Source organism: Leopardus geoffroyi, chromosome C2, assembly GCF_018350155.1.
Source record: "Leopardus geoffroyi isolate Oge1 chromosome C2, O.geoffroyi_Oge1_pat1.0, whole genome shotgun sequence".
Lineage (NCBI taxonomy): Eukaryota > Metazoa > Chordata > Mammalia > Carnivora > Felidae > Leopardus > Leopardus geoffroyi.
This window is the reverse complement of record NC_059333.1, coordinates 131,820,390-131,844,156: the sequence shown is the minus strand read 5'-3', so window position 1 is coordinate 131,844,156 and position 23,767 is coordinate 131,820,390. Positions and strand designations below refer to the sequence as shown.

The 23,767-nt window shown below is 40.6% G+C and overlaps 3 protein-coding genes across 20 annotated transcripts in view; 2 read left to right on the top strand and 1 right to left on the bottom strand.

The window, feature by feature from the left end:
• Positions 1-8,765, top strand: part of ATP2C1 (ATPase secretory pathway Ca2+ transporting 1) — a 170,983-nt gene extending 162,218 nt beyond the window's left edge. For both annotated transcript variants that reach the window (XM_045503646.1, XM_045503645.1), the window contains exon 28: positions 8,183-8,765. In XM_045503646.1, coding sequence (XP_045359602.1) covers positions 8,183-8,254 — 72 coding nt within the window. In that variant the 3' untranslated portion in view covers positions 8,255-8,765. The remainder of the gene's footprint in view (positions 1-8,182) is intronic.
• ASTE1 (asteroid homolog 1) lies at positions 5,845-19,667 on the bottom strand. 5 transcript variants are annotated; one of them, XM_045503651.1, is made up of 5 exons: positions 19,467-19,667; positions 16,857-18,178; positions 10,248-10,458; positions 8,213-8,408; positions 5,845-6,469 (listed from the first exon to the last, which is right to left on the bottom strand). In XM_045503651.1, the coding sequence occupies exons 2-5, from the start codon at positions 18,159-18,161 to the stop codon at positions 6,139-6,141; spliced, it is 2,043 nt and encodes a 680-aa protein (XP_045359607.1). In that variant the 5' UTR covers positions 18,162-18,178; positions 19,467-19,667; the 3' UTR covers positions 5,845-6,138. The 5 variants fall into 5 exon arrangements, with proteins under 5 accessions (XP_045359607.1, XP_045359605.1, XP_045359606.1 ...); XM_045503649.1 differs by having other exon boundaries at positions 19,377-19,660; XM_045503650.1 differs by having other exon boundaries at positions 18,320-19,647.
• A 136-nt stretch (positions 19,668-19,803) lies between these two features.
• Positions 19,804-23,767, top strand: part of NEK11 (NIMA related kinase 11) — a 275,620-nt gene continuing 271,656 nt past the window's right edge. For all 13 annotated transcript variants that reach the window (XR_006718737.1, XR_006718736.1, XM_045503664.1 and 10 more), the window contains exons 1-2: positions 19,804-19,912; positions 22,896-23,164. Coding sequence is in view for 11 of the 13 variants with exons in the window: in XM_045503664.1 (XP_045359620.1) it covers positions 22,995-23,164 (170 nt within the window). In the remaining 2 variants the exon portion in view is untranslated. The remainder of the gene's footprint in view (positions 19,913-22,895; positions 23,165-23,767) is intronic.

The window sequence follows — 23,767 nt, the reverse complement described above, 5'->3', positions numbered from 1 at the left end:
AACGTTTATTTATTTTTGGGACAGAGAGAGAGGGAGACACAGAATTGGAAACAGGCTCCAGGCTCTGAGCCATCGCCCAGAGCCCGACGCGGGGCTCGAACTCACGGACCGCGAGATCGTGACCTGGCTGAAGTCGGACGCTTAACCGACTGCGCCACCCAGGCGCCCCTCTTTAGTTCATCTTTTAAAACACAGTTCATACATCTTATACCTTGAAGGGCTACAGTACTTTGTGATTGGAAACTTAGGTTTGTGGACATCACCATTCTCAGATTTCAACAACAAAGGCTCCCACCCCACCCCCGTTTTTACCTCTTGTTTTCCATAGTTTCTTGGGACAAGATAAGGCAACGTCAGAATCTTGCTCTTTTTTTTTTTTTTTAATGTTTTTATTTATTTTTGAGACAGAGAAAGAGCATGAGCAGGGGAGGGGCAGAGAAAGAGGTAGACACAGAATCTAAAGCAGGCTCCAGGCTCTGAGCTGTCAACACAGAGCCTAATGCGAGGCTCGAACTCATGGACTGTGAGATCATGACCTGAGCTGAAGTCAGATGCTTAACTGACTGAGCCACCTAGGCGCCCCCAGAATCTTGCTCTCTTGATGCCATCCTTCCTAGAGGCATCAACTACTGCCTCTCTCTGATCATAAAATAGCACAACATATTCACTGGGGGTGTTTTTACATAGAGGAGGAGGAAAATAGTTTATAATCTCAACACCCAAAGACTTTAACGTAGGCTTCAGACATAGATCCAGCTGCCCAGCAGATGTTTTCACTTAAGCGCCTAAAACTTAACATATCCACAACAGAACCCCTAATTCCCAACTACATCTCACCCTACACAAATGAATCACAACTGGATAGGAAATAGGAAAACAGAGAGGTTCCTGCCAGTATTTTATGAAGGCACAAAAATGTTGTATAACCATAGCAATTTTAGCATAATAATTTTACCATATAATTTATAGCATTTCTCATTGACACATTTATTTATTTTTTATTTTTATTAAAAAAATTTTTTTTAAGGTTTTTAAATTTATTTTTGAGACAGAGAGAGACAGAGCATGAGCAGGGGAGGAGCAGAGAGAAAGCGAGACACAGAAACTGAAGCAGGCTTCAGGCTCTGAGCTGTCAGCACAGAGCCCGACGTGGGGCTCGAACCCACCAACTGTGAGATCATGACCTGAGCCGAAGTCAGACTCCCAACCGACTGAGCCACCCAGGCACCCCTCATTGATACATTTATAAACACCGTTTTTTCAGAGTGATGTTAGTAAGTATTCACTCAAAAAAGCTCCCACATCAGAGCAAGTTCTTCTAAAGGTGGATTAATCCACATATAACCCCTCCGTATCATTGAATATAGTTTATTATTCTGTATCCATGTTAGCAAGCATTGAGACACTGGAAAGGAGACTTTCTGTTTTCCCTATCAACATCCTTTGATTTATCCCCCCATAATGTGTAACACACATGAATCAGACAGAAGTTATGGGGAGGGTAATGCCCAGATCGACATATAGCAGTTTTCCTGGAAGAAACAGCACCTCAGTTCATCCTCCAAAAAGCAGCAATTATATGAAAAAACATAGTGGAAAAGATTTCCTAATCTTGTATGCTAGATCACATTGGCTTAATTTTCTCACAGTCAAATGTTTCAGTCTTCTAAATTATCAAAATTCCAATATTAATACATTCTGATCAGTTTTTTTTTTGTTTTTTTTACAAAAATATTCCTAGGTGTTTCCTGATCCTGACGACAGTGAATTATATTGTACAAAGAAATCTCCCAAGTGTCTCCAAAGTCATAATGAGAAAATTATTTGTTAAAATATGTATATGTGTATATGTATGTGTGTATACATATATGTACACATATAAACATTGAGAGTATGATTTATCTATTTTAACCAGATATCTAAAATGTTATCAAGACTAGGTAGGAATAAAAGTGATTGCATGTGTATTATAACACATTCCTGTGAAGTTTGATTTTTCTTTCTGAAAACTAGATCCTATGAAACAAGCTAGAAATTCTTTTCCATGTATTACCTCATTCATCTATTTTCCCCTCTTAACAGACTGATACATGGCCTGGTGCAGTCATGCCTTTGAATTTTAAAACATTCTTCCTCAGCATGAGGTCCTCATCTTAGAATTTTTATAGTTGAATGAACTTGAATTTTAGCATATTTCAGACCTGGAGAGAAATGCCAAAGCAGCTTACCGTTTTATTCAGAAAGCTGTTGCTGAAAGTGGGGAGGCATCTTTTTAATAATCTTTTTAAAATAAATAGTATTTAATTTCAAGTAGATACAAGGTGCAGAATCATTTTCAGCTGTCTTGACTGAAATGCATCAATGTAAGACATGCAGTAAATACCAAGTACCCTATGTCCACCTCACTAAAAATACAAGGTCACTATATTTGGAGTCAGATACTAAAAGGACAGAGTTTGTCCTTTTAGGGAAGTGAAATTGCTTCTCTTGGTCTTGGAGGTGACTGCTTTCCAGGGGCTCCTCTGGGTTCATGGTGTGCCAGCCAGCCAAGTACCATGTACTAGGGAGTGGTGGTACCCAGTGAAGTCTGGAAATCTCACTGAGAGGGGGAAACTGACTTTGGCCTCCTTAGGATTATGGGGTAAGGCATATCTGCTATTCATTTTTTCCTGTCTTTACACATAGTTTTAAAACCGAGTATATTTCAAATTCGGTTTCAAAAACAATATAGAAAATTCCTCGATAGCAAGAAAAAAGCGCAGGAAGGGCACAAATACCCATAGGGATTGTTGTTCCTTCTGGTCTTTCCCCCCTGTTTTCTGAGGTTGAGTGAGCTTGGCTGCTTATTCACATTCTCTTGGCACTTCTCTTTTTAGTTTGGCTTCAGCCTGACATCTCTGCTGAAGTTGCTGTTTTCACGTTCTTGCCCTTCTCACCATATTTGATAGTGGTGACCTCCTTGCCTCTGCAGAATTTCTGCCATTATCTCTGGCAGCCATTGGTCTCATGGTGGTGATCTTTCTGCTCAGCCCTCTCTCACTCCTGCCCAGAGCCCTTGCTTTGCTGTTGGTTTTCTTGCGTGGATGTAACAATAATGGCTATCATTTACTACTGTTGTTAGTGTCAGGCACTGTGCTTAGTAATTTAAAAGTACATGTCATTTTATCTTTATGTGACACTTGAAAGTATTCTGATCCCCATTTTATAGATAGGGTAACTGAGGCATAGTTCTTCATTTATTTTATGCACAGAGGAAGAAAAGATAATTCCAAGATCTTTCTAGCTATAAAGGTCTTTATCTTCTAAAATTATAATTAATTTGAATTATAAATACAAACTTAAATCTTAAAATTAATTTGAATTTTTTGTCATGATCAATCATCATGAAATGCCTTTAGGGTTTATATTTACAGGATACGTACATTAAACTTCCTAGGTCTAGGTATCTTAAAAAGGGGTTGTACCAATAAAGTTCAAGTATAATTTTATCACAACTAGACACAGAACATGGTTATATTATAGTGTTTTTCTTCCAACTTTACTCCTAAGATTTACTCATTTAAAAAAGCTGTCCAGAGTTCCTTTCATACTTAAACTGGTAACTGAAGACTTACATTTCCAAAGCCTCGGGTGAGCTTTGATTAGCTAGAATTGAATCAGAAAGAGCAAGACCTAAAGACATGATTAAAAACAGGGAACAAATTTTCCAAGTGGAATGTGGAATGTATAACATTCTGCTTCTACAGAGGTGTTTCCATTGCCCCTGCATCTCCTCTGAATTACATCCCTGTCTCTTAAAGCCAAGCTCAGAAGCCAAAGCTGAGAATCTTGTGACTTAACCTCTCCTCATCCTGGTGACTCCTGTCTCTTTATCGTAGCATTCAGTTTCACTTTGCCATTTTGTAGTTGACAGATTGCTTCATAAAATGTTCTTGTTATTTCATTGTATGTTGTCTCACCAAACAGCTTGCACAAGCATGACTTTGGGGATCAGGTTCTATATCGTATTTCTTTGGTAAACCCCTGAGATACCCTGTGGAGTGCTTATGACCTCTCATTTCATACATCCAAGATAAGATATATAATGGGGTGGGGTAACGCCTTAATTCTCAGAGAGTAAGAGTCGATGGACATTATTAGATTTTAACTCCTTTACTGGAAGGCTAGGTGGATAATTTTAAGTAAATGGCCCTGATTATAATGGCTAGAGAAGGGAACCTGACTTCTTATGTCTACTGAAGGAGGGCCCCTTTGCTTGAAAAACTCCTTTTAATGAAAGAAAAAGATGAATGATATAATGAAGTTGACTTGTAATTAAACTCTGTAGCCTATACACTGTTCGGTTGGGTGCCTATCAAACCATTTATTTGCCAGAGTGGAGGTAGAAATAGTCTTTCATGCAAGGTTGGTCGTTTGCAAAGGCAGGGTTGATGATAAAGCCAGGAAATAGGACATTCATACTGGTCTAACTTCCAGATTGGCCCCCAACTGCAGGAATCAAGAAAAAGAATTTTGATACAACAAAGGACTTAATATGCTTGTAATTACTTAGATGTGCCTAGATCTAGTTGTTGGAAAAACATGTATCAATAATAGAGCATATGACTGCTTTTTTGATTATTCTGTGAAGAATCAGCTCTTTAGAGACATAAAAACCACCTTAGTACAGAGCCCCATGCACTCCTCCTAAAATAAACAAAAATTTTATTTCAAGAACTCTTTATTTGAAACAGAAGCCAGTCTTTAGGGTTGAAAACTTTAGGAACAAATAAGACTGTGTTTTTGTCTTTTATAAATGGCTAAAGCCAGCAAACACTTGGAAAGTGTGTATAGAACACTGGCTGATGCTAGGCGTACTCCCCTAAGAGAATGGTTCTCACTAGGGAAGTGGAAAGACTTGTTTGCCAGATGTTAGGAACTGAATATAGGCCTGTTCAACATGGCAGCTTAAAACTGTGTTTAGGGTTCTTACTGATGGAAAGTACCCAGTGAGACAGTACAGAAGAAAGGAAAAACACAATTTGTATGCATAGAAATAAAATAAAGGTTGGGAATACACCTTCAGATCTCTAGATCTTGCCCAATTAGATTGATTCCACTTGCTTGTTTATTTTCAAGTTCTTTATTTGGAACTGGCCAGCACTTTCCCAATTCTATTGGTAGTTCTAATTTTAGCAGCCTCTAGTGTGTTCCAGAGCGGTGCCTTTCAAAGTCTTTTGACTGCAATCCACAGTAAGAAATACATTTTGTACAACCATTTAATATATGATATGCATGCCTAATGATTTCCACTTAAAAAATACTGGTTATGACTCATTGGTTTCATATCCCATTGATAGGTCAATAATTGCAGTATAAAAAAATGGCCTAAGATTCTGGTATTGCTGCATATATCACTAATATTTTAATTTCTTCATAGTGTTTCCTCCTTCTCCTCTAGATCTAGGAGCTCAGGATGCTATTTCTTAATTTGTTGGAGCCATTACAATTTCAACTTCTGCTTTAAAACCTGGAGCATATAAAGTGTTCCTCAAGCCTGCCATGGGTCTCATTTTCCTAGTACTTAAAGGTGTTTACTTTCTGTCTGGCATCCTCAACTTCTCTCTTCTAAGGCTCAGATCTTTCAGCATAAAGGATGAAGAGGAAACATTTGGGAAAAAAATGTTTTGAAATGATAATAACCCAGCTTCTGCTTATGGGAAATAATTGAAGCAGAACTTATATTCTTTTTGAAAACATAGCTGGCTGAGTTGCTGCAATGTAAAGGCTATAGACTTATTAACTTCCTAAAACGGAACGAGAAGTACAAACATGCTTTCAAGTGTGTTTAAGAAAATACAGAAGTTTCTTAAATCAGATTGTATTTATTAAAAACAGAATACAAAATACCCTCGAATTCAAAGATCGCCTCTTACAATGTTTATCCCCTAACAGATTAGTTGTAAAGAAAAAAGTTAATCATTTGAAGGGAGGTAATCAAAGTTTTAAGAATTACACATCTGGGGGTGCCTGGCTAGCTCAGTCAGTAGAGCATCTGGGACTCTTGATCCCAGGGTTGTGAGTTCAAGCCCCACATTAGGTGTACAGCCTACTTTAAAAAAAAAAAGAAAAAACTGTACATCTTGTTGCAGACCGAGTTTATTCAAGCTCTGAGAGCTCAATATGTTCTTCCAAGTTTTCAACCGTTAGTAGCCCAAACCGATTGCTTCCCTCGTACCAGCATTTAGTGTCTGAGGTGGTTCCCACTCTGTTCTTTGACCAGCTGGTACCTTGTTTCTTTTGCCTTTTTTTTTTTGAATTTGATTTACCCTTTGGTAGGAATAATTCGGCAGAGGCATATGACCTTGTGGCATTGAACAGATGTTCATAAAGTTGCTTCGCCTCAGGGCACATGCTCAGGAGACTTTCTACAGAAGTCGATGTTAGCAGTTGTCGGCACAGTCCGTGTACCAGGCTTCCACTGTACAGTCTGTCTCACGGGAGAGGAAAAGAGTGTTGTTAAAGCATACGTTCAGTGGAGAACTTTGCTCATTAACATGGCTTTAACAAATGCAGCTAAACACTTAGCTCTTCAATACAATTAGTACTAAAATTACTTAAAAACCTGTTCCTTGAAGGAAGGAACTGAGTTGTTAGTACAAATTTGGCTGGTGGTATTTAAAAACTCTTTGTCAACAAATGAGATAGATGCCTGCTGGTTCTGCAACCAGCTGAAAGTTGAGCAGGCCTCTTACCACTTCAAAGAAAAGGAATTAAAAATGTCTGATAAGCCAAACGGGCAGTCTGCTGAAATATGAGAAAATTTAGTGGCATCGTTTGCAAGCTCACTGATTCACTTGCACTGGGAATCTACTGCAGGAATGTAAGATGTGGTTAACTGGAAGCCACAAATTTAATACATAACTTACTGCCAGAGTTGATCAACTGGTGCCTTAGCAACTAATGCAGAACCATCATTTAAAAAGCTTTAGTAAAGCTGAGATGCAAAAACAGTCCTGCTGAAATCATTATGAAGAGAACTGTTTGGTCTTGTTTTTTCCCCTGTTTTGTCGTAAAGGGATTTGTGGTAGCTAGAGAGGATCCAGTCTAGAATGACCTCAATTATTTAATGAAAGGCACAAAAAAGACAAATAAAAATAAATAAAAAGGAAAGGCATAAAGAATCCATAGGTCAAAGGCTAGTTAATCTTATTGGGTAGAAGGTTCTAGGGTTGACTCAGATTATCAGGTCCAGAGATGTATTAACACTATTTACTGCTAGGAAGCTTTATACCTTAAAACACTTAAAAGTCAAACCAGCAGATTTTATATGCCTCCAAACATCATTCATTTATTTGACAAATATTTGAGTTTTTCCTAAATGCTAGGCACTGGGGCTACAAAAGTAAATAGCTAAGTGCCTTCCTCACAGAGCTTCCATTCAAGTGGAGAGAGACAAAGTGTATCTCCAATCTCAACTCCATTTGCTAACAATCTCCCCTTTATTCTTCCTCTCTCCCTCCCTCTGGGATCTCCTGGATGTACAATCCACTGAACGTAGTACCCACACCCTACTGCTATCCTTTCTTTCTTACCAGCTTAAACTCCATACTCAAACATGATAATCCCTTCCTGGCATACAGGCTGCCTCTCCCTTCTTCATACTTACCTGGCAAAACAAAAACCCTAAATAAAGTCCACTTAAGTGTCTAGGAGTCATCTTATTAGAATAAAAGCTCCGTGACAGCAGAGATTAAAAAGAAATATTTTGTTCACTACACCCTACCACAGAGTAGGCATTTAATAAATATTTGAACAAGTATATGAACAGTATGCCACGTGTTAAGAAATGCAATTACAAAAATCCAAAAGAGTAATAGGACTACAGTGACTGGAAGTAGAGAGTAATATTCCAGGAGGATAACCAGAAAGAGGCTTTATAAAGTGATACTTGATCAAAGGCCTGAGAGAAATGAAGGAAAGAGTTCTATCCTACCAAAAACTGCCTCTTTTTTTTACTTTAAGGGACTGGCTTTTTAATCTTTGATCTAATCATGGCAATTTTCTTTGGGAATATGGACAAAAATTTATATGTTTCCAGCTCTTCAGCTATAATAGCAATCCAAGACCAATTATACTAAGATTAATTTTTAGAAATTTATTTGCTTTAAGTATAAATAAAAGTATTTACTTCTGTGTGCAGCCATCTGAACTAGTTTCCCGTGGTGCTTACCGAGTTAGGTCTGGTTCCGGGAGAGGAGCGGACAGCAGCTGATTGAGATACATCCCCATCTGCAGACAGCACTGCCACTGACAGAAGATGTGAGCTGTGTCTAAGTCCAGTCTCGTGCCCGGCCGTGTCTGCTCCTTCACTCTCTGGAACTCTTCATACAACATCCTAGCACCATCCTCCCGCAGATCTTCCTTATCTAGACAAAGAAACAACCCGAGGGCAGTATTTCCAAAAACACTGTATAGCTTGTAATTTTCTCTCTCTATAAAACTTTGAATTCCATAAAGAAAAAAATTAGTTTAAATAACCAAAATGCTTTTCTCTTCTGGCTCTTTACTATTTTAACGTCAATGTAAAAGCCTTGCTGTATACATTGAAATATTTCTACTGAAATGCCTTTTTAATGACAACCTAACTTCATTCAACCCTAAATTATTTATTTTTTTCCTTAAAACAGTATCTCTGACTTAAAATACATCTGCTTCTGAACTCTCCAAACCCAAAATCTGTCTCTCTGAAAAATACAAATTACTATTAAATATCCTTCTCTTCACTGTTCTCGTTCACTAAGTTTCCTTCCATGGAGACCCGCCCCTTGCTATAGTGCACTTACACAGCCTGTGTTCAAAGCACACTTTAACCTCTGCTTTATGGGAGGAAAACAAAAGCATGACTGACTCGAGAATATGGCAAATCATCTACTTCACATAGCGGAAGTTAAGAGGCAAGAAGCAACAAGCCTAGGCAATGAGGAGTGCTGTTTGCGTTCAGCTGTAAGCTCCTGCAGGTTTGAGTAGGGGCGTGCAAAATGATGTTGGACCAACTTGAAAGTAATAAAAAGGAGGCCCACCTTTTACCCATTAGCGAGCAGCAAGGCACTGAGCCTGCCTGGGTGCAGGGTCCACAATTCCTAAAAGAAAAGAAACAGACCCTTGACGTGCCCCTTCTGTTGGACTCAGGTAAAAAGTTAACAGGCTTGTGCTCTGAGAATGTTCTTAAACTACAGTATTATTCAATGGGTGGAAATACCCTAAAGTTGTGTTTTCACTAGTAGTGGGCGTTAACTCATTCAGTTGGCTCTTATAAGAAGAGCCACTTCTGACAACTGTTCTCACACTTGGGGTGTCCTGGAGTCTGTACCAGTTCACTCTTTCCTTTAATGTGTTTTAAAAAGTAAACTCCAGTGTAGCACTGTCCAACAGAACTCTCAGCAATGACGGAAGTGTTTTGTGTCTCTGCTGTCCAATTCAGTAGCCTCTAGCCATATGTGGCTACTGAGCACTTCAAATGTGGCCAAGAAGCTGAAGTTTTCATTTAAAGAGCCACACATGGCTAATGGCTATTAGATTAGATATCAGACAGCACTGTTCTGGGTGTGGTGACTGTTATATGTGTTTAGATAAGGAGTTACAGCATTCATAATCTTTTAAAGGGAATAATTCTATTAAAGAATTGAAGTGCTCCAAGGCATCAGCATTTATTTCACCTGATACTTACATGCAGCTGAAACTACCTTAAAGGGTATTTCTCTAACAGAAAAAAAAGTTACTACTTCTGTCATCACTAACACACTAATTGAAACTTACAGTGGAGAAAAAGTAAAACAACAGCACAAGCACGAATATTTACTATGGCTGTAGGAATTCAGAAGCTTTACCGATGGACAATTTTACATAAATTTCTAGTGATGATCTTGCCACTGTATTGATGCTCGGGAATAGGGATAGGGTACATGGAGTCCAGAATGTAACTGGCACGTTCGTTACACATGCACACTTCGCGTGGGATGAGGCAGTAGCAGCATACCTTCACTGCTGTGCCCTTGGAGTCAAGCACTCCAGCACTGAGCCTGGCACACAGAAGTGCTCAAAAACATCTGCCAGTGAATGAATGATGTTTTGGTGGCTCCACCCCTGAGTTCTGAATACAACCGATGGGAGTAAACAACGAAGAATATTTTTGTTTGTTTCTTTAAACTTGCAATTATATGCAAGCAATGTGCAAAACTTTCCTCCTGGAATTTCCAGATACCTACCAGGGCTGTTGATTATGACATGCAAGGGCCCCATCAGCATCCCTAGCAGTAAGGCCTGCAGGTGATGTAGCTTTGCCTTGGCCTCTGTGTGCTGCAACCAGTAGCAACTGACTGAAACGAGCAACTTCAGTGAAGAAGGGATTGGCTCCAGGATGGTCTGTTTCACCTTCAGGGTTTCTAACAGAAGTATCTGCCTTTTGGCCAAGGAGAGCTGAAAATACATACCGAACATCCCGCAAGTTACTTGGGGGAATGTCTCCACCCCCCCCCCCGCCCCGCCCCCCCCCAAGTATAAAGAGACTTTAGTGCAGATGAATTGCTCTGTCAGTTTCTTACCTTCCTGTGGAAAGAAAGAGATTAGCCACACTCAAAGCATTTAAAACACTGGGTGCTTAATAAATATGGTTGAATGGATATATTGTGTACTCCCACTACACGGCCCTTGCTCATGTCACTCCACCCTCCATGTAGGCTGGTGAACATCTTCAGTGTATGTCACTTGGGAAGCTTAAAAATTTCAGTCCTCAGGTCCCACACCCTGAATTTTGATTCAGTAAATGTGAGAGCAACCAAGGAATCTGCAGCTTAACTATTCTGCGTTGAGAGACAAAGATCTATACTCAACCCTATTCTTAACTGCCAGTGACTACGGAGGCCCTACCTTCTTCACGATGCCATTTCTGATCACCTCTGGAAGGCAAACTTAGATTATATGCACCCTCTGTGGCATATCATACAGCCTTCTATTTGTTTGGGTCTTGTCTCATGTCCCTACCCAGTTGAATGTTTTATTTTGTCTTTTTGTTTTCCCACACAGGGATTGTTCCAGGGTGGCTGCTTGTAGGTGAGAGGTATATTCAAGGGAGATGGGAATATTTAAGGACTACCTGCATTGTGCTTGCACTAACACACCCCACTCACTTCTACTTCATGCGTTAGAGTACACTTCAAATAAAAGGGAGTTAACAGCTATGAGGGGTTTGGGCTTCTTGAAATAACTTTACCTTAATGAATCTTAAGAACCATAAGGACCTTCTAGGTCACACAAACAAATAAGGAAGTGTGTACTATTAACAGGGTACCTTCAGGAGGACTTTACCACCAAACTTTAAGAAAGAAAAAACGGGGCGCCTGGGTGGCTCAGTTGTTGAGCGTCCAACTTCAACTCAGGTCATGATCTCGTGGTTCATGAGTTCAAGCCCCACGTCCAGCTCTGTGCTGACAGCTCGGAGCCTGGAACCTGCTTTAGAGTCTGTGTCTCCCTCTTTCTCCATCCCTCCTCTGCTCATGCTGTCTCTCTCTGTCTCAAAAATGAATAAACACTAAAAAATTAAAAAAAAAAAAAAAAAAAAAAGCAAGAAAAAACTGGTGTTCCTAGTGTCTGCATGCAGCCAGAAAAGGATTTCTTTCTTAACTTTATGTAAGGATGAGACACATTTCTCAGTACCTAAAACCTAGTTTGTAGTCAAATCAGTGTGTTGACAGCTGGGAATGGACATGGCAACCTGAAATAAAACATCATAATTGATAAAATAGTTCCACCATCGATGCATGAAAGCATTAAATATAATTTATAAAACTCATTTTAAACTTTTGATACTGTGATAAAACTTTTTTTTTTTTGAGAGCGTGAGTTTGGGGGGGTGGGCGGGTAGGCAGAGACAGTGAGGGGGAGACAGAATCTTAAGCAGGCTCCGTGCTGTTGGCACAGAGCTCAACATGGGGCTCAAACCCACAAAGCCTTGTGATTATGATCTGAGCGGACTCAGAGTTGGATGCTTAACTGACTGAACCACAGTATCACCCCGATACTGTGATAAACTTTTTAAAATTAGAAATATGCAAGATGCTTTACAGTCTAAGCCACCACTCTTACGGGAAATAACAAGTACTTAAAACAAAAACTTTATGATCTCAACTGGTAGGAAAATACACCAAGTAAAGCTAAGAAAATACATGAATTCTTTTCTGACATATAATGCTTAAATTATTGAATTGTCTACAATTCAATTACAAATTACAATTTTTATGAACAAAGTAGGGTTTGGGCTTTGACTTTAGAAATGTTCTGTCTCTCATTAACTGTACAGCATTGGGCAAGTTTCTGAGCTTTTCTACCATCAGTCAGATTATCTGTAAATGGGCATTACAATGAATTACACAAGATGTTTCATGGAACCCACCAGTTCTTAGCCCCTTCCAAAAGAGGAATGACTCTGCTCACAGCCCTTAAATTTGGTTAGGTTTTAGCCCAGTGACAACTTCCCCTTACCCCAGAGGGGAAGGAAAGCACAAGCCGGTAGAAGAAGATCCCACAGAGAAGCAGAGACACCCAGAGAGAGGCTGGTCATGGCGCTTACTCCCAAAGAAAGACTCACTTGCATCTCTCCTTATAATTAGCTTCTCATTGGTTAACTTGAATGGATCTCTATCCACTGCAGCTAATAACCAAATGAAAACCCTATCCTATGTGGTTACTGTGAGAATTAAATAAGTATAAAGTTGCTATTACAACCGTTGGCACAAAGCAGATAAAGTATTATTACTGCCTCATGTTAAGAAAAACAAAACGACTAGAGAACTATCACAAGATTTCTCTTATACCTGCATTTGTCTTTGGAATCACATTTGCACTTGATACCATTTCGAATTATCCTGGGCTGTAGGTGCCTGGGTGGCTCAGTCGGTTTAGCGTCTGACTGTTGATTTCGGCTCAGGTCGTGATCTCATGGTTCGTGCTTTAAGCTCCACGTTGGGGTCCAGGCTGACGGCATGGAGCCTGCTTCGGATTCTCTCCCTCTTTCTCTCTCTCTCTGCCCCTCCCCCACTCATATCCTCTCTCTCTCTCTCTCTCTCAAAGAAACTTAAAAAAAAAAAAAAGAATTGGGGTGCCTGAGTAGTTTAGTTGGTTGAGTGGTACAACTCTTGATTTCAGCTCAGGTCATGATCTCATGGTTAGTGAATTCGAGACCTGCGTCAGGCTCTGTGTTGACAGTGTAGAGCCTGCTTGGGATTCTCTCACTGTCCCTCTATCTCTGCCTCTCTCCTGCTCTCAAAAATAAATAAGAAAAAAGAATTATCATGGGCTAATTAGAGCTAGCAACACTGAACTAAGTACAGGATTGATTAGTTTATGCCTAGGAAAAGCTGAAAGATACGACCACAAAGAAAGTGAACCAGACTTTCACCCTACTTTGAATACAGGTAAGTGATGAGAACACTTGTCATCTCCACTTAGCAAAGAGTATAATCAGCATGTTACACTCATTGACTCAGCTGGATTTTCTTTCATATGAGGGAAAAAGTGCCTTGATCCTATGTTGCACCGTACACAAAAAAATCAATTGTAGATAGACTGTAGATCTAAATATGAAAGACAAAAAAACTGTCATGACCTTGGAGTAGGTAATAATTTTTTAAGTAGGCTATAGAAGTGATAACTATAACTAATAAAAATTTAAATTGGACTCTATTAAGATTCTGTTCATCAAAACATACTCCAGTGAAAAGACAACCTACACTATGCAAGAGTCTGTTCACAATATATATTATTTGACAAAGGACACATATATAGAAATAAGCAAAAAGCCAACAGAAAAATGGGCAAAAGACCTTGAACAGAAACTTCTATAACAGAGTATCCACGTGTCCAACGGATACATAAAAGGTGCTCACATAAGTCATCAGGGAAATACAAATTAACACCCACCAAATTGGTTAAAATGATGCCACTATCCAACCATCAGAATAGCTAAAAAAAAAAAAAAAATTTTTTTAAGGATAAAAAATACCAGGTGTCAGCAAGGGTGTAAAGTAAGACGATCTTTCATAAGCTGCTGGTGGGAATACTAAATGGTTAAACCACCTTGCAAGACCATTTGGCAACGTATCTTGTAAACTAAACATGCATATCCCACGACCTAGCAATTCCACTCTTAGTAGTATCTGCAACAGATAGAGTATCCATATTTTCAAGAAATGATGTGCACTAGCATGTTCATAGCACTATTCATAATTGCCCAAACTGCAAACTACCCAAATGCCCATCACCTGCAACATGGAAAGATCAATTGTAAATTCCCACAATGTGGTAACATATGGCAATGAGAAATAAGTGATCTGCAGCTACTCACAGTGATCTAAACCTCACGAACTTTGAATAAAAGAAGCTAGATGAAAGGATTCACATTACAGGATTCCATATCTATAAAAATATAAAAACAGTTAAAACTATTCAGTGTTATTACAGGTCCGGATAGCGATTACAGGGGGTGGGAGAGGGGGTACTGGAAATGGACATTAGGGAAAGCTGCTGGGATGCTGATAATGAGTCTTCATCTGGACATTCTCTACATGGAAGTGTCAAGTTGGTGACAATTCATCAAGCTCTACACTCATCTGTGTACTTCGCTGTGTGTTCGTACTCAGGGAGGAAGACTTTTCGGAGTGATGCATACGTTCGTTATTTTAATTGCAAGGATGGATTCACAGACGTAAACATACATCAAACTCATCAAAGTGCACACTTTAAACATGGGCCCTTCACTGTACATCGTTTTTCAATAGAGCCATAAAAAGTTTTAGAAAAACTCTCCACAGCACCATTTATGTTGTGAGGAGAAATGTAACTGCAACAAACGTCACCCTTTAGAATTCTGCTAATTTCAATTTTATTGCTGTGGGTAAAGTTTTAACAAATCCCTTCTGTTTGGAATTTGACTTATGCTCAACTTTCTAGTTCTGAAACCCTAGAAATGTGATAAAGTTAGCTGTGTTACTTAGCATGGTAAAAAGGACTCTTGTAAAACTGCATCTAGATTTGAACTATAAATGAACCATAAACACCAGATGGGGACATCATATCATGGGGCTTCCCTGAGTGCAGTGACTTGTAATTAGGCACGGCCCTTGAGGGGCATAGCTCAGAAACTGTGTTTATGAAATTGTTAGAAGAAAGGAGTGGGGAAAGGAGGCCAGTGAGACTTTTTCTTTCTTTAAGTGAGATATAATTCACATATTGTAACATTCACCCTTTCAAGGTGATTTTAGTATATTTATAAGCTTGTGCAACCATCACTAATTCCAGAACATTTTGGCACCCCAAAAAGAAACCCTGTTCCCCTTAGTAGTCATTCCCCATTGCCAAGGAGGCTCTGGTACCCAGCTAATATGGATGTCATTTCCTCCTGCCTGAGCTGGTACTAATGGGGAGACTAGAGAGGTTATTCTCTGTTCAGCACTGTAGGCCAGGGATTGGCATTACTGACATTTTGGGCTGGATAATTCCTTATGGGCAGCTGTCTTGTGCATTTTAAGATATTTAGCAGCATTCTTGGCCTCTCCCACTAGAGGCCAGTAGCAACACCCTCCCCCCCTCCAACCACCTAGGCAGTGATAATCAAAAGTGTCTCCAGATATTGCCAAATGCCCCCTGGGGAAGGGGGGGCAGGGTAAGGGGACAAAATCACCCCCAGCGGAGAACCAGTGGTGTAGACTGTTCCAAAAAACTCCCACAGGAAAGAAAAGCTTCATTCAAACCTGCTGGGAAGCAATGGTTGCTATCCTATATCCTTGAGTAGACTGGTACCAGGAGTGGTCTGTGACAGTCTCATGAATCGGAATATTAGTTGTAAGAAAACTCCCAATAGGGGTGCCTGAATGGTTCAGTCAGTTGAGCGCCCAACTTTTGATTTCAGCTCAGGTCAATGACCCCAGGATCATGGGATCGAGCCCCATGTCAGGCTCTGCATTGAACATGGAGCCTGCTTGGAATTCTCTCTCTCCCTCTGCCCCTCTTTCTGCTCGCGCTCTCTCTCTCAAAAAACAAACGAAAACAAAAGAAAAAACTCCAAATAGGCCCTGCAGTTGGTATAAATTTATCTGCATTTAATCTGTACATTTAATTGTGTTAGCCTAAGCAGTTCCATATATACTTGCAATTTTCAATATATTTATGTAAACAAAAAAATAAACGCTTGGATCCACAATTTTTTTTTTAACCTTCAAAAGGGGGTTGGTCTGAGTGTTACTCAGGTTTAAACAACACTGAATTAGGCAAAGAATCCTGTTTTCAGTATCAAACTAATAATCATGAGGCCATAAACCTAATGCCTAAAAAAACAGGTCCTCATAGATAAAAATGAAAAATTAAGACCCAAGCATATTAATCTTATTAGTTGAAACCTGATGCAGTCTAAGATATCAGCTACGCCTATGACAAATGCCTACCAACGCACACTGTTTTTGTAGCTCAGAATTTTTTCCTTTGCCTTTTTTTTTTTTAAAGGCACACACCCCCAATTTATGAATAGCTAGTGTCAACAGAGTAGTAGTAATAACTGCACAGATAACAAAGACTACTGAAGTAGAGTGGAAATGGCAGATTGGGAGCTAAAAGACCTACGACTGGGTCCTAGCACTGCACCTCTCTGGCTGAGGTATCACACACCTATTTTGAGTCCTAGCTTTCTCAGCTACGAATGGGGGGGGGGGGCGGGGGGAGTAGCAACCAACCTCATTTGGTTACATTACGAGAGATAGTATACATGAAAGCACGTTTTAACCCGTGAAGTACTTTACAAAAATGACATTAGTGTTACAAACGCTTACCTCAGTCAATTTGCTTAAGTCAGAATAATCCTTGGGCAGTTCTACTGCATTAACAATTGATGTCTTGATATTTTTATTAATCCTTTCCACTTCGCTGAAAGCTGGAGGCTGAGAAGGCAACGCATTCCAGGACACATTTTCCAGATGTGGGGAAGCATTCAAAAGAAGCCCATAGATGATTTGACGGATGGGCAGAGATATTCTGTGGGCATTTGGTTGCTGCATATTTTCCACCTGTGTGTGAAGAATGGTCCGTCTTAGCACCAAAGCGTCGCTGATGAAAGGAGATAGCTGGCCTTTGGCCAATGCCACTAATACCCATTCTGGTAAATCCAGATTCAAGGCGGCAGGACAGGCATAAGTACCATACTGGAAGAAGTCCTGCAACTTCACCTGGGATTGCTGGTATTCTTCCATGGAACAGCAGAGAATTTCCTTCACATTTTCTCGATCCTTTTTTGGGAGATATTTCAGAACGTTATCTAGTGCTTCGGTAGGGTTGGCAAAATGAGATAACCAATTCAGAAGTCCCAAAACTCGGTGGTGTCTCCTCCCCTTTGAACTGGTAGCTCCAAGAGGCAGACGGACTTTACTTAAGAATGTGTCCATGATGGGTAGATTGATATGATCATTTCCACATAGCACCGCAAAGAGAGGTAAGAGAGCTTTATTCATATTGCTGAAGTGACGGCAGAGTGCATCAATGGAAAAGCATTTGGCAGGGATATAGCAGTCTTCTGTGCCTTTGATAGTGCTCACATTTCTCCACTGAAAGCTATTCAGTGGGCAAAACCCAGTTTTTAGGTCAAAAATGCAAAAGTCACTATCTGACGATAACACAGGGCAATTCCAATGATTAGCCAGTGTCATAATGTCCCGATCTGCTTCTGAAAAGCACTGGACAAAACACACCTGTAGTTTGATTAAAACCTGTATGAACACTTCCCGGATGAGTAAGGGACACACATACCCACCCCCACCAACAGAAAGGGAATGAGCCATCTGGATCTTCTCTCTGGCTCGATCCTTTAAAGTTTTAAGCTTTTTATCTGAAATGTCACATCCTCCGTCTAACACAACATATGGACAGATATTACAAGCAAACAGTGATTCAAAGAATTTTTGTACAACATCTGCAAAAGAGTCATAGTCCCCTCCATATCGAAGTTCCAAGTTTGAGTTGAAGCAAAGCCGGTGGAAGAGAGCATAGCCGTCAATGACAATTTTTGTGTCCCGCACCTTCAAATCAGTGAAGAACTCATTACTATGATCTTCTACAAAACTCATTAGTCCTCGGATACCCATGATGACTGAAGAACTGCCTAATTAAAACAACGGAACACACTTTCAATTGGTGCTCTTTACTGGGGACCAAGTTATCATTCCCAGCACCACAAACCAACAGCAAATGTCACGAACAGCTCTTTAACCAATATATTAGGTATCAGCATCTCAATTCTTACCTAGATGCTCAGGCACCACCGACTAGCTGAGTGCATTTTCATTCTCTTTTGCTTTCCCCGTATGTTACAAGGCACAAGTGCAATGGTTTCATGGACTTTAACCTATGGATAGAGACGGGGGCTCTAAAAGAGAATCCATTAAAGTCCATTACTGACAGACTAATAGAGACTACTGTGGACTTTGATATTGAGATAGATAACCGTCACCGTCTTCCAACAAAGAATATTTTTGTGGGGTCAAGGTAAAGCGTCTTAAGCTATAAAAATGATACCCTCCTCGATCTCATAATTAATAAATCAGGGAGCACAAGGCTTCAGTTAACTAAAGTGTGTAGGGTCAATGATACGGATCCAGTTTTTCTTTACTGACAATCAGGGTCTGGGAATTTCTTTTAGGCCTTGGCTTGTGGTCCTATCTTAATTGGCAATGTTTTGAGTAAGGATAATTACTGCTTCATGCCTGGAAGAACTTAAAACTCTTCAGTTTCACCTTAACCAGAGGCCCTTTCATCTTCTCATCTTTGCATTATCTGGCTCAGTACCAAGAATATCGTTCCCCATCTGGCTACCTGAAGTCATAGGGTGTGTATTACTAGTATTTCCTTTGGCCTCACGCTCCAATACGGCTCAGCATGGCATGGTTACCGATTCTGTCTTTATTTAAAATAATGAAATTTTGTCAATCATGTATTTCTTTTGCATTATTTTTGACGTTTAAATACACTGCATTAAAATATATGTATCTGGATTACAGACTTCGGGGGCACCTCTTTGCATTCTGCGCCCAACTCAATTCACCCCAGTTTTGGCCCTTCCTTATCCAGTATAGTAGTCATTTATTTGTAAGTGGGTCTTGTGAAATACATGCGAACAGAGGGAGGCCGTGTCAACTCATCCTAAACTAATTACAGGACCTTGCAATAGCTGTTGAACAAATGCTTGCTGGATGGGAGAAAGGCGCACAAAACGTTTGCTGTAAGTCGTCAAACACAGGCTTCCGTACATTACGCCACCCCAGCCCTTACAACCCGCTACCCGGACCAGCGGCAGAGCCCACCTGCACGGTCCTCCCAGAGGACCAGCCCCTCCACTAAAAGACTGCAGGAGCCAAGGGAGTCCTGGAAACGCCTGCACGTGAGAGTCCAACCTCAAGAGCGGGAACCGGAAGCCTCCGCGTATGACGTCACTGGGAAGCTGGGTTCCATGAAGCCAGTGGTGCCACACCGCGCCGGGGGAACAGGTGCTCCCGGGCCCGGAGACGTCAGGTCGCTAAGGAAGGCCGGGAAGTAATCTCCGAAATGGCCGCTGTCATGTTAGTGAAGCCGGGCGGGTCGGGCCTCTTCCCCTTTCCCCGCCCATTTGGGTCGGTGCACACTTCCGCCTCGGGGACTGGCTCTGTGCCGCCTCGCCCCGGCTTCCCAGCATGCCTCACGCTGTCTCCCTGGCAACGGTCCCCAACAACCTTGCCGGGAGGCCCTGGAGCTCCGCGGTGCTGTCGCGCCTACGAAGGACCTGCCCAACGTACGTCCCAATTACGAGTGGGACTGTGGGCCTGCCCCGGCGCCGCCGCTCCTGCGCCCTCGACAACGAAAGGTATGCGAAAGGCAAAGGGCGCTCCTCGGGGCGTGCCGGGCTCCCCAAAGCCGGGGAAGGTGATGGCGTCGGGCTGCCCCAGCCAAGATCCGCATCCCTGGGCCTCCATGCCCGCGACCTCTTCACTCCCCTCAGCTCCTTTCCTCCCGGATCTGCTCCAGTCTCCGGAGAATAACGGTTGCCGGCGCCTCCTCGAAATATGTTAACCCGCTTTGCGAAAGTGTAATTTTTTTTTTTTTTTTTTTAAAGAAGTTGAGGCAAGGAATGTTAAACTTAAGGTTAAAGTTTACCTTTAAGGTTAGCGTTGTACTTTAGCAGAATCTGGTGTCAAATCTGCTTCCTCTCATTTCAGGAAGGAGAACTATTTGACTTCAGCCTATGATAAACACTCCTTCTCAAGTCTTTTGTCTAAGGGTCAGTTGCACAAGGAGGTAATCTCACCTTTTCACGGTTCCCATCCAACTTTGTAAATCTCTTTCCTCCTCACGCCACGCACTCTTTTCCCCCTCTCCCTTGGGCCACAGTCGGTCGGCTGGACGCTTGTTTGCCCTGAAAAAATTTATTGAACACCTACTAGATGACAGGCGCCAAAGACAGATAAAGAAGTGTGTCCTTGGCGCTCAAGTTCATTCACAACCTTCGTTGAGGGGGGCGCGAGGGAACGTTGACAAGAGAACAGGTTGTTCTGGAATCTAGACAGCCCTCTACCTACTAGGGTAGCTCTGTGTTTGAAGAGAGGAGACTAATGGAATCGACGGTCTGAAGGTGGCCTGGGGAAGGGGGCGGCAGGGCTGAGTCTGGGAGGTTGGGCCAAAGGAAACTCTGTGGCCCAGGCCAGACTGCTTAGACGTTGCTGGGTTTAAAAGCTCATTTACAAATAGGAGCCACTGGGAAATTGGACTTTCAGAACCATTCTGTCTCTCACTAAACAGGGACCTTCATCTCACCTCTAAAATAAGGAGAATTACTGGGTGATTTGAAGGGTCCTTTTCAGTTGAAAAAGCTGTTAAGTCCATACATTTATCTTAACAGCTTAATTTGGCCAGAAAGTATCACTTTTATGGGAGCACAGAAAGCAAATAAAATACACATCTGGAGGCCTGCTCTCCAGTTGTTTTTTTCAGTAGTAGACTTCACTAATATTTTCTGTGATCTTGATAACTTGACATAATTTTTTATTTATTCAGGGATTTTGAGGTATAGGCACCAGCTCTGAAGTTCTAACCCAATGTTAATGTTGTTTTAGTATTCTCATGAGACACAGCCACAGGATAATTTGGTTTCTTTCTTTTCCTTTTTTTTTTTTAAGATTTTATTTCTAACTAATCTCCACGCCCAGTGTGGGGCTCAAACCCACAACCCCGAGATCAAGAGTGACATGCTGTACTGACTGAGCCAGCCAAGCACCTCTCTCTCTTTTTTTTTTTTTTAAAGCTGGTTACTAGAATACTTCTGACTGGCATCAGGTAAAACTGAACTGATTAATGCATTGTTTCAAGAAGAAAAATGCTGTAAATGGACACTTACCATTTATATTCTATTCTGAGGATTTTTGTAATTGCCACCACCATGTGAAGCCTGTTGGTCATATACCCCAAAACACAGATAACATCTTGTTTTATCATTATACACAAGTGGTTTTTGTCTTACAGCTTTGGAATAGTTGCATATGGAAACTTGACTCCAAGGCATAGACAGTCTTCAATTTAAAATCATATTTTCATAGATTTAAAACAAAACCCACTCTTCATCATTACTAAAGACATTTACATTTTGATGAAATAGAAATGACTTTACTGGGCACACACTCATATGGAATAGCCCTACTTTTCATAATCCTGCTATGCATTTATAGTTTCTTGAGGAATCACAACACATTTATATTCAGTTATCGTTAAAATACAATTTTTGGTTTGAACTGGATTTGTGACACTTCTTGTTTCCAATCCAGAGAGATTACTCTCTACGTAGTGTGTATAATAACTTCAGAAACTGGATCAGAAATTGTTTAGGAGGGGAAATAATTTATTCCGAAGTCTTTCTTCCTCTTCACATGTATTCTAATAGATGCAAATACAATGGTTTAATGTCTACAGAAAGAAATTCTATGCTGATTTCTAGTCTAATCCTAACTCACTATTTTTTTTTTTAATGTTTATTTATTTTTGACAGAGAGAGAGAGATAGAGCATGAGCAGGGGGAGGGGCAGAGAGAGAGGGAGACACAGAATCTGAAGCGAGCTCCAGGCACCGAGGTGTCAGCACAGAGCCCGACGTGGGGCTGGAACCCACGAACCGTGAGATCATGACCTGAGCCGAAGTCAGATACTCAACCGACTGAGCCACCCAGGCGCCCCGAATCCTAACTCACTATTTGTTAATCAAAACAGACATAAGGTAGGAAGAAAGAATTACAAAAAGATTGGGGCACCAGAGTGGCTCAGTCGGGTAAGCATCCGACTTCGGCTCAGGTCATGATCTTGCGGTTCGTGAGTTCAAGCCCCGCGTCAGGCTCTGTGCTAACAGCTCAGAGCCTGGAGCCTGTTTCAGATTCTGTGTCTCCCTCTCTCTCTCTGACCCTTCCCCGTTCATGTTCTGTCTCTCTCTGTCTCAAAAATAAATAAACATTAAAAAAAAATTTTTTTTTTAAAGAATTACAAAAAGATTAATGCAAATGTATAGATTTAAGGAATTATAATGTTCTTAAATTTGGATTTTTTTTAAGTAAGTGGGGAGTATAAATCTTAACTGTAACTCAGTTTTGCTATATTCATTCAGATGTATGAGGGAAGGCTCTCTTCCTGTGACTGTCTTCTATTAGAATCTGCAATATCTCTACCTTTTAACATTTTTCTCTCAAGTCATTAAATGTGGTGTCATTGAATCCATTACTCAGGGTGCAAGCATCACGGTCAGAAACATACACATAGTTAGGAATCTGTCGACATTCTTTAGACCTGACCTCTGGACTTTTCATCTTTCAGGGATTGACTGACGCTACTTGGATTAATTTGACGATCTCCTAGGAGACTCGAAGTTAAATTTCTATAAACAAATAAACTAGTTCTCTCTCATTTGGAGCAATGCTGAAGTTCCAAGAGGCTGCTAAGTGTGTGAGTGGACCAATAGCCCTTTCTGCTTATCCAAAGACCTTGATTGCAAGAAGATATGTAGTTCAACAGAAACTTGGTAGTGGAAGTTTTGGAACTGTCTATCTGGTCTCAGACAAGAAAGCAAAACAAGGAGAGGAATTGTAAGTAAAAATACTTCATACGCATTTTGAGTTGACTGCCTTGTATGCATTGCTCTTAGCTGATTAAGAATATGGAGTACCATTTGCTTTTTGCATTTAAGGTGGTCAGAATTGAATAAGCAACAGAAAAGCTTCTTGAATGATGTCTCCAGATAAGGTTTTTAAAGCCATTTCAGTAGGTGAGTGAAGTACCCTAACGACCTAGAGAAGGGAGATGGAGTAGATTAAGTGGAGATAAGATTTTTATGCATACCAGAGTCTCAATTACAACGTTGCTTCCACTTAACTTGATTGGGACTTCTTGAATGAGAAAGTAAGAATTGTTTATAATGAAGGCAGTTTTAGAAATCTTATGAAATGCAAATAAATGATAATTCACACTTGAGGTGAATAGGGTGTACTAAAACGAAATATGGTATTAATTTTCTTTGGCTTTCTTCTATGGAGGAGTTTTTCAGTCTGTAGTCATACAACTCTCAAATTAGGACATTTAAATCAAACAGGAGCTCCCATCTAAAATTAACTTATATTGAGGATCCTCTGGTTACTTCCTTTTCTTTGATTTTGATGGGACTGTTAAACTGTCAAGGTAGAGAAAATGTC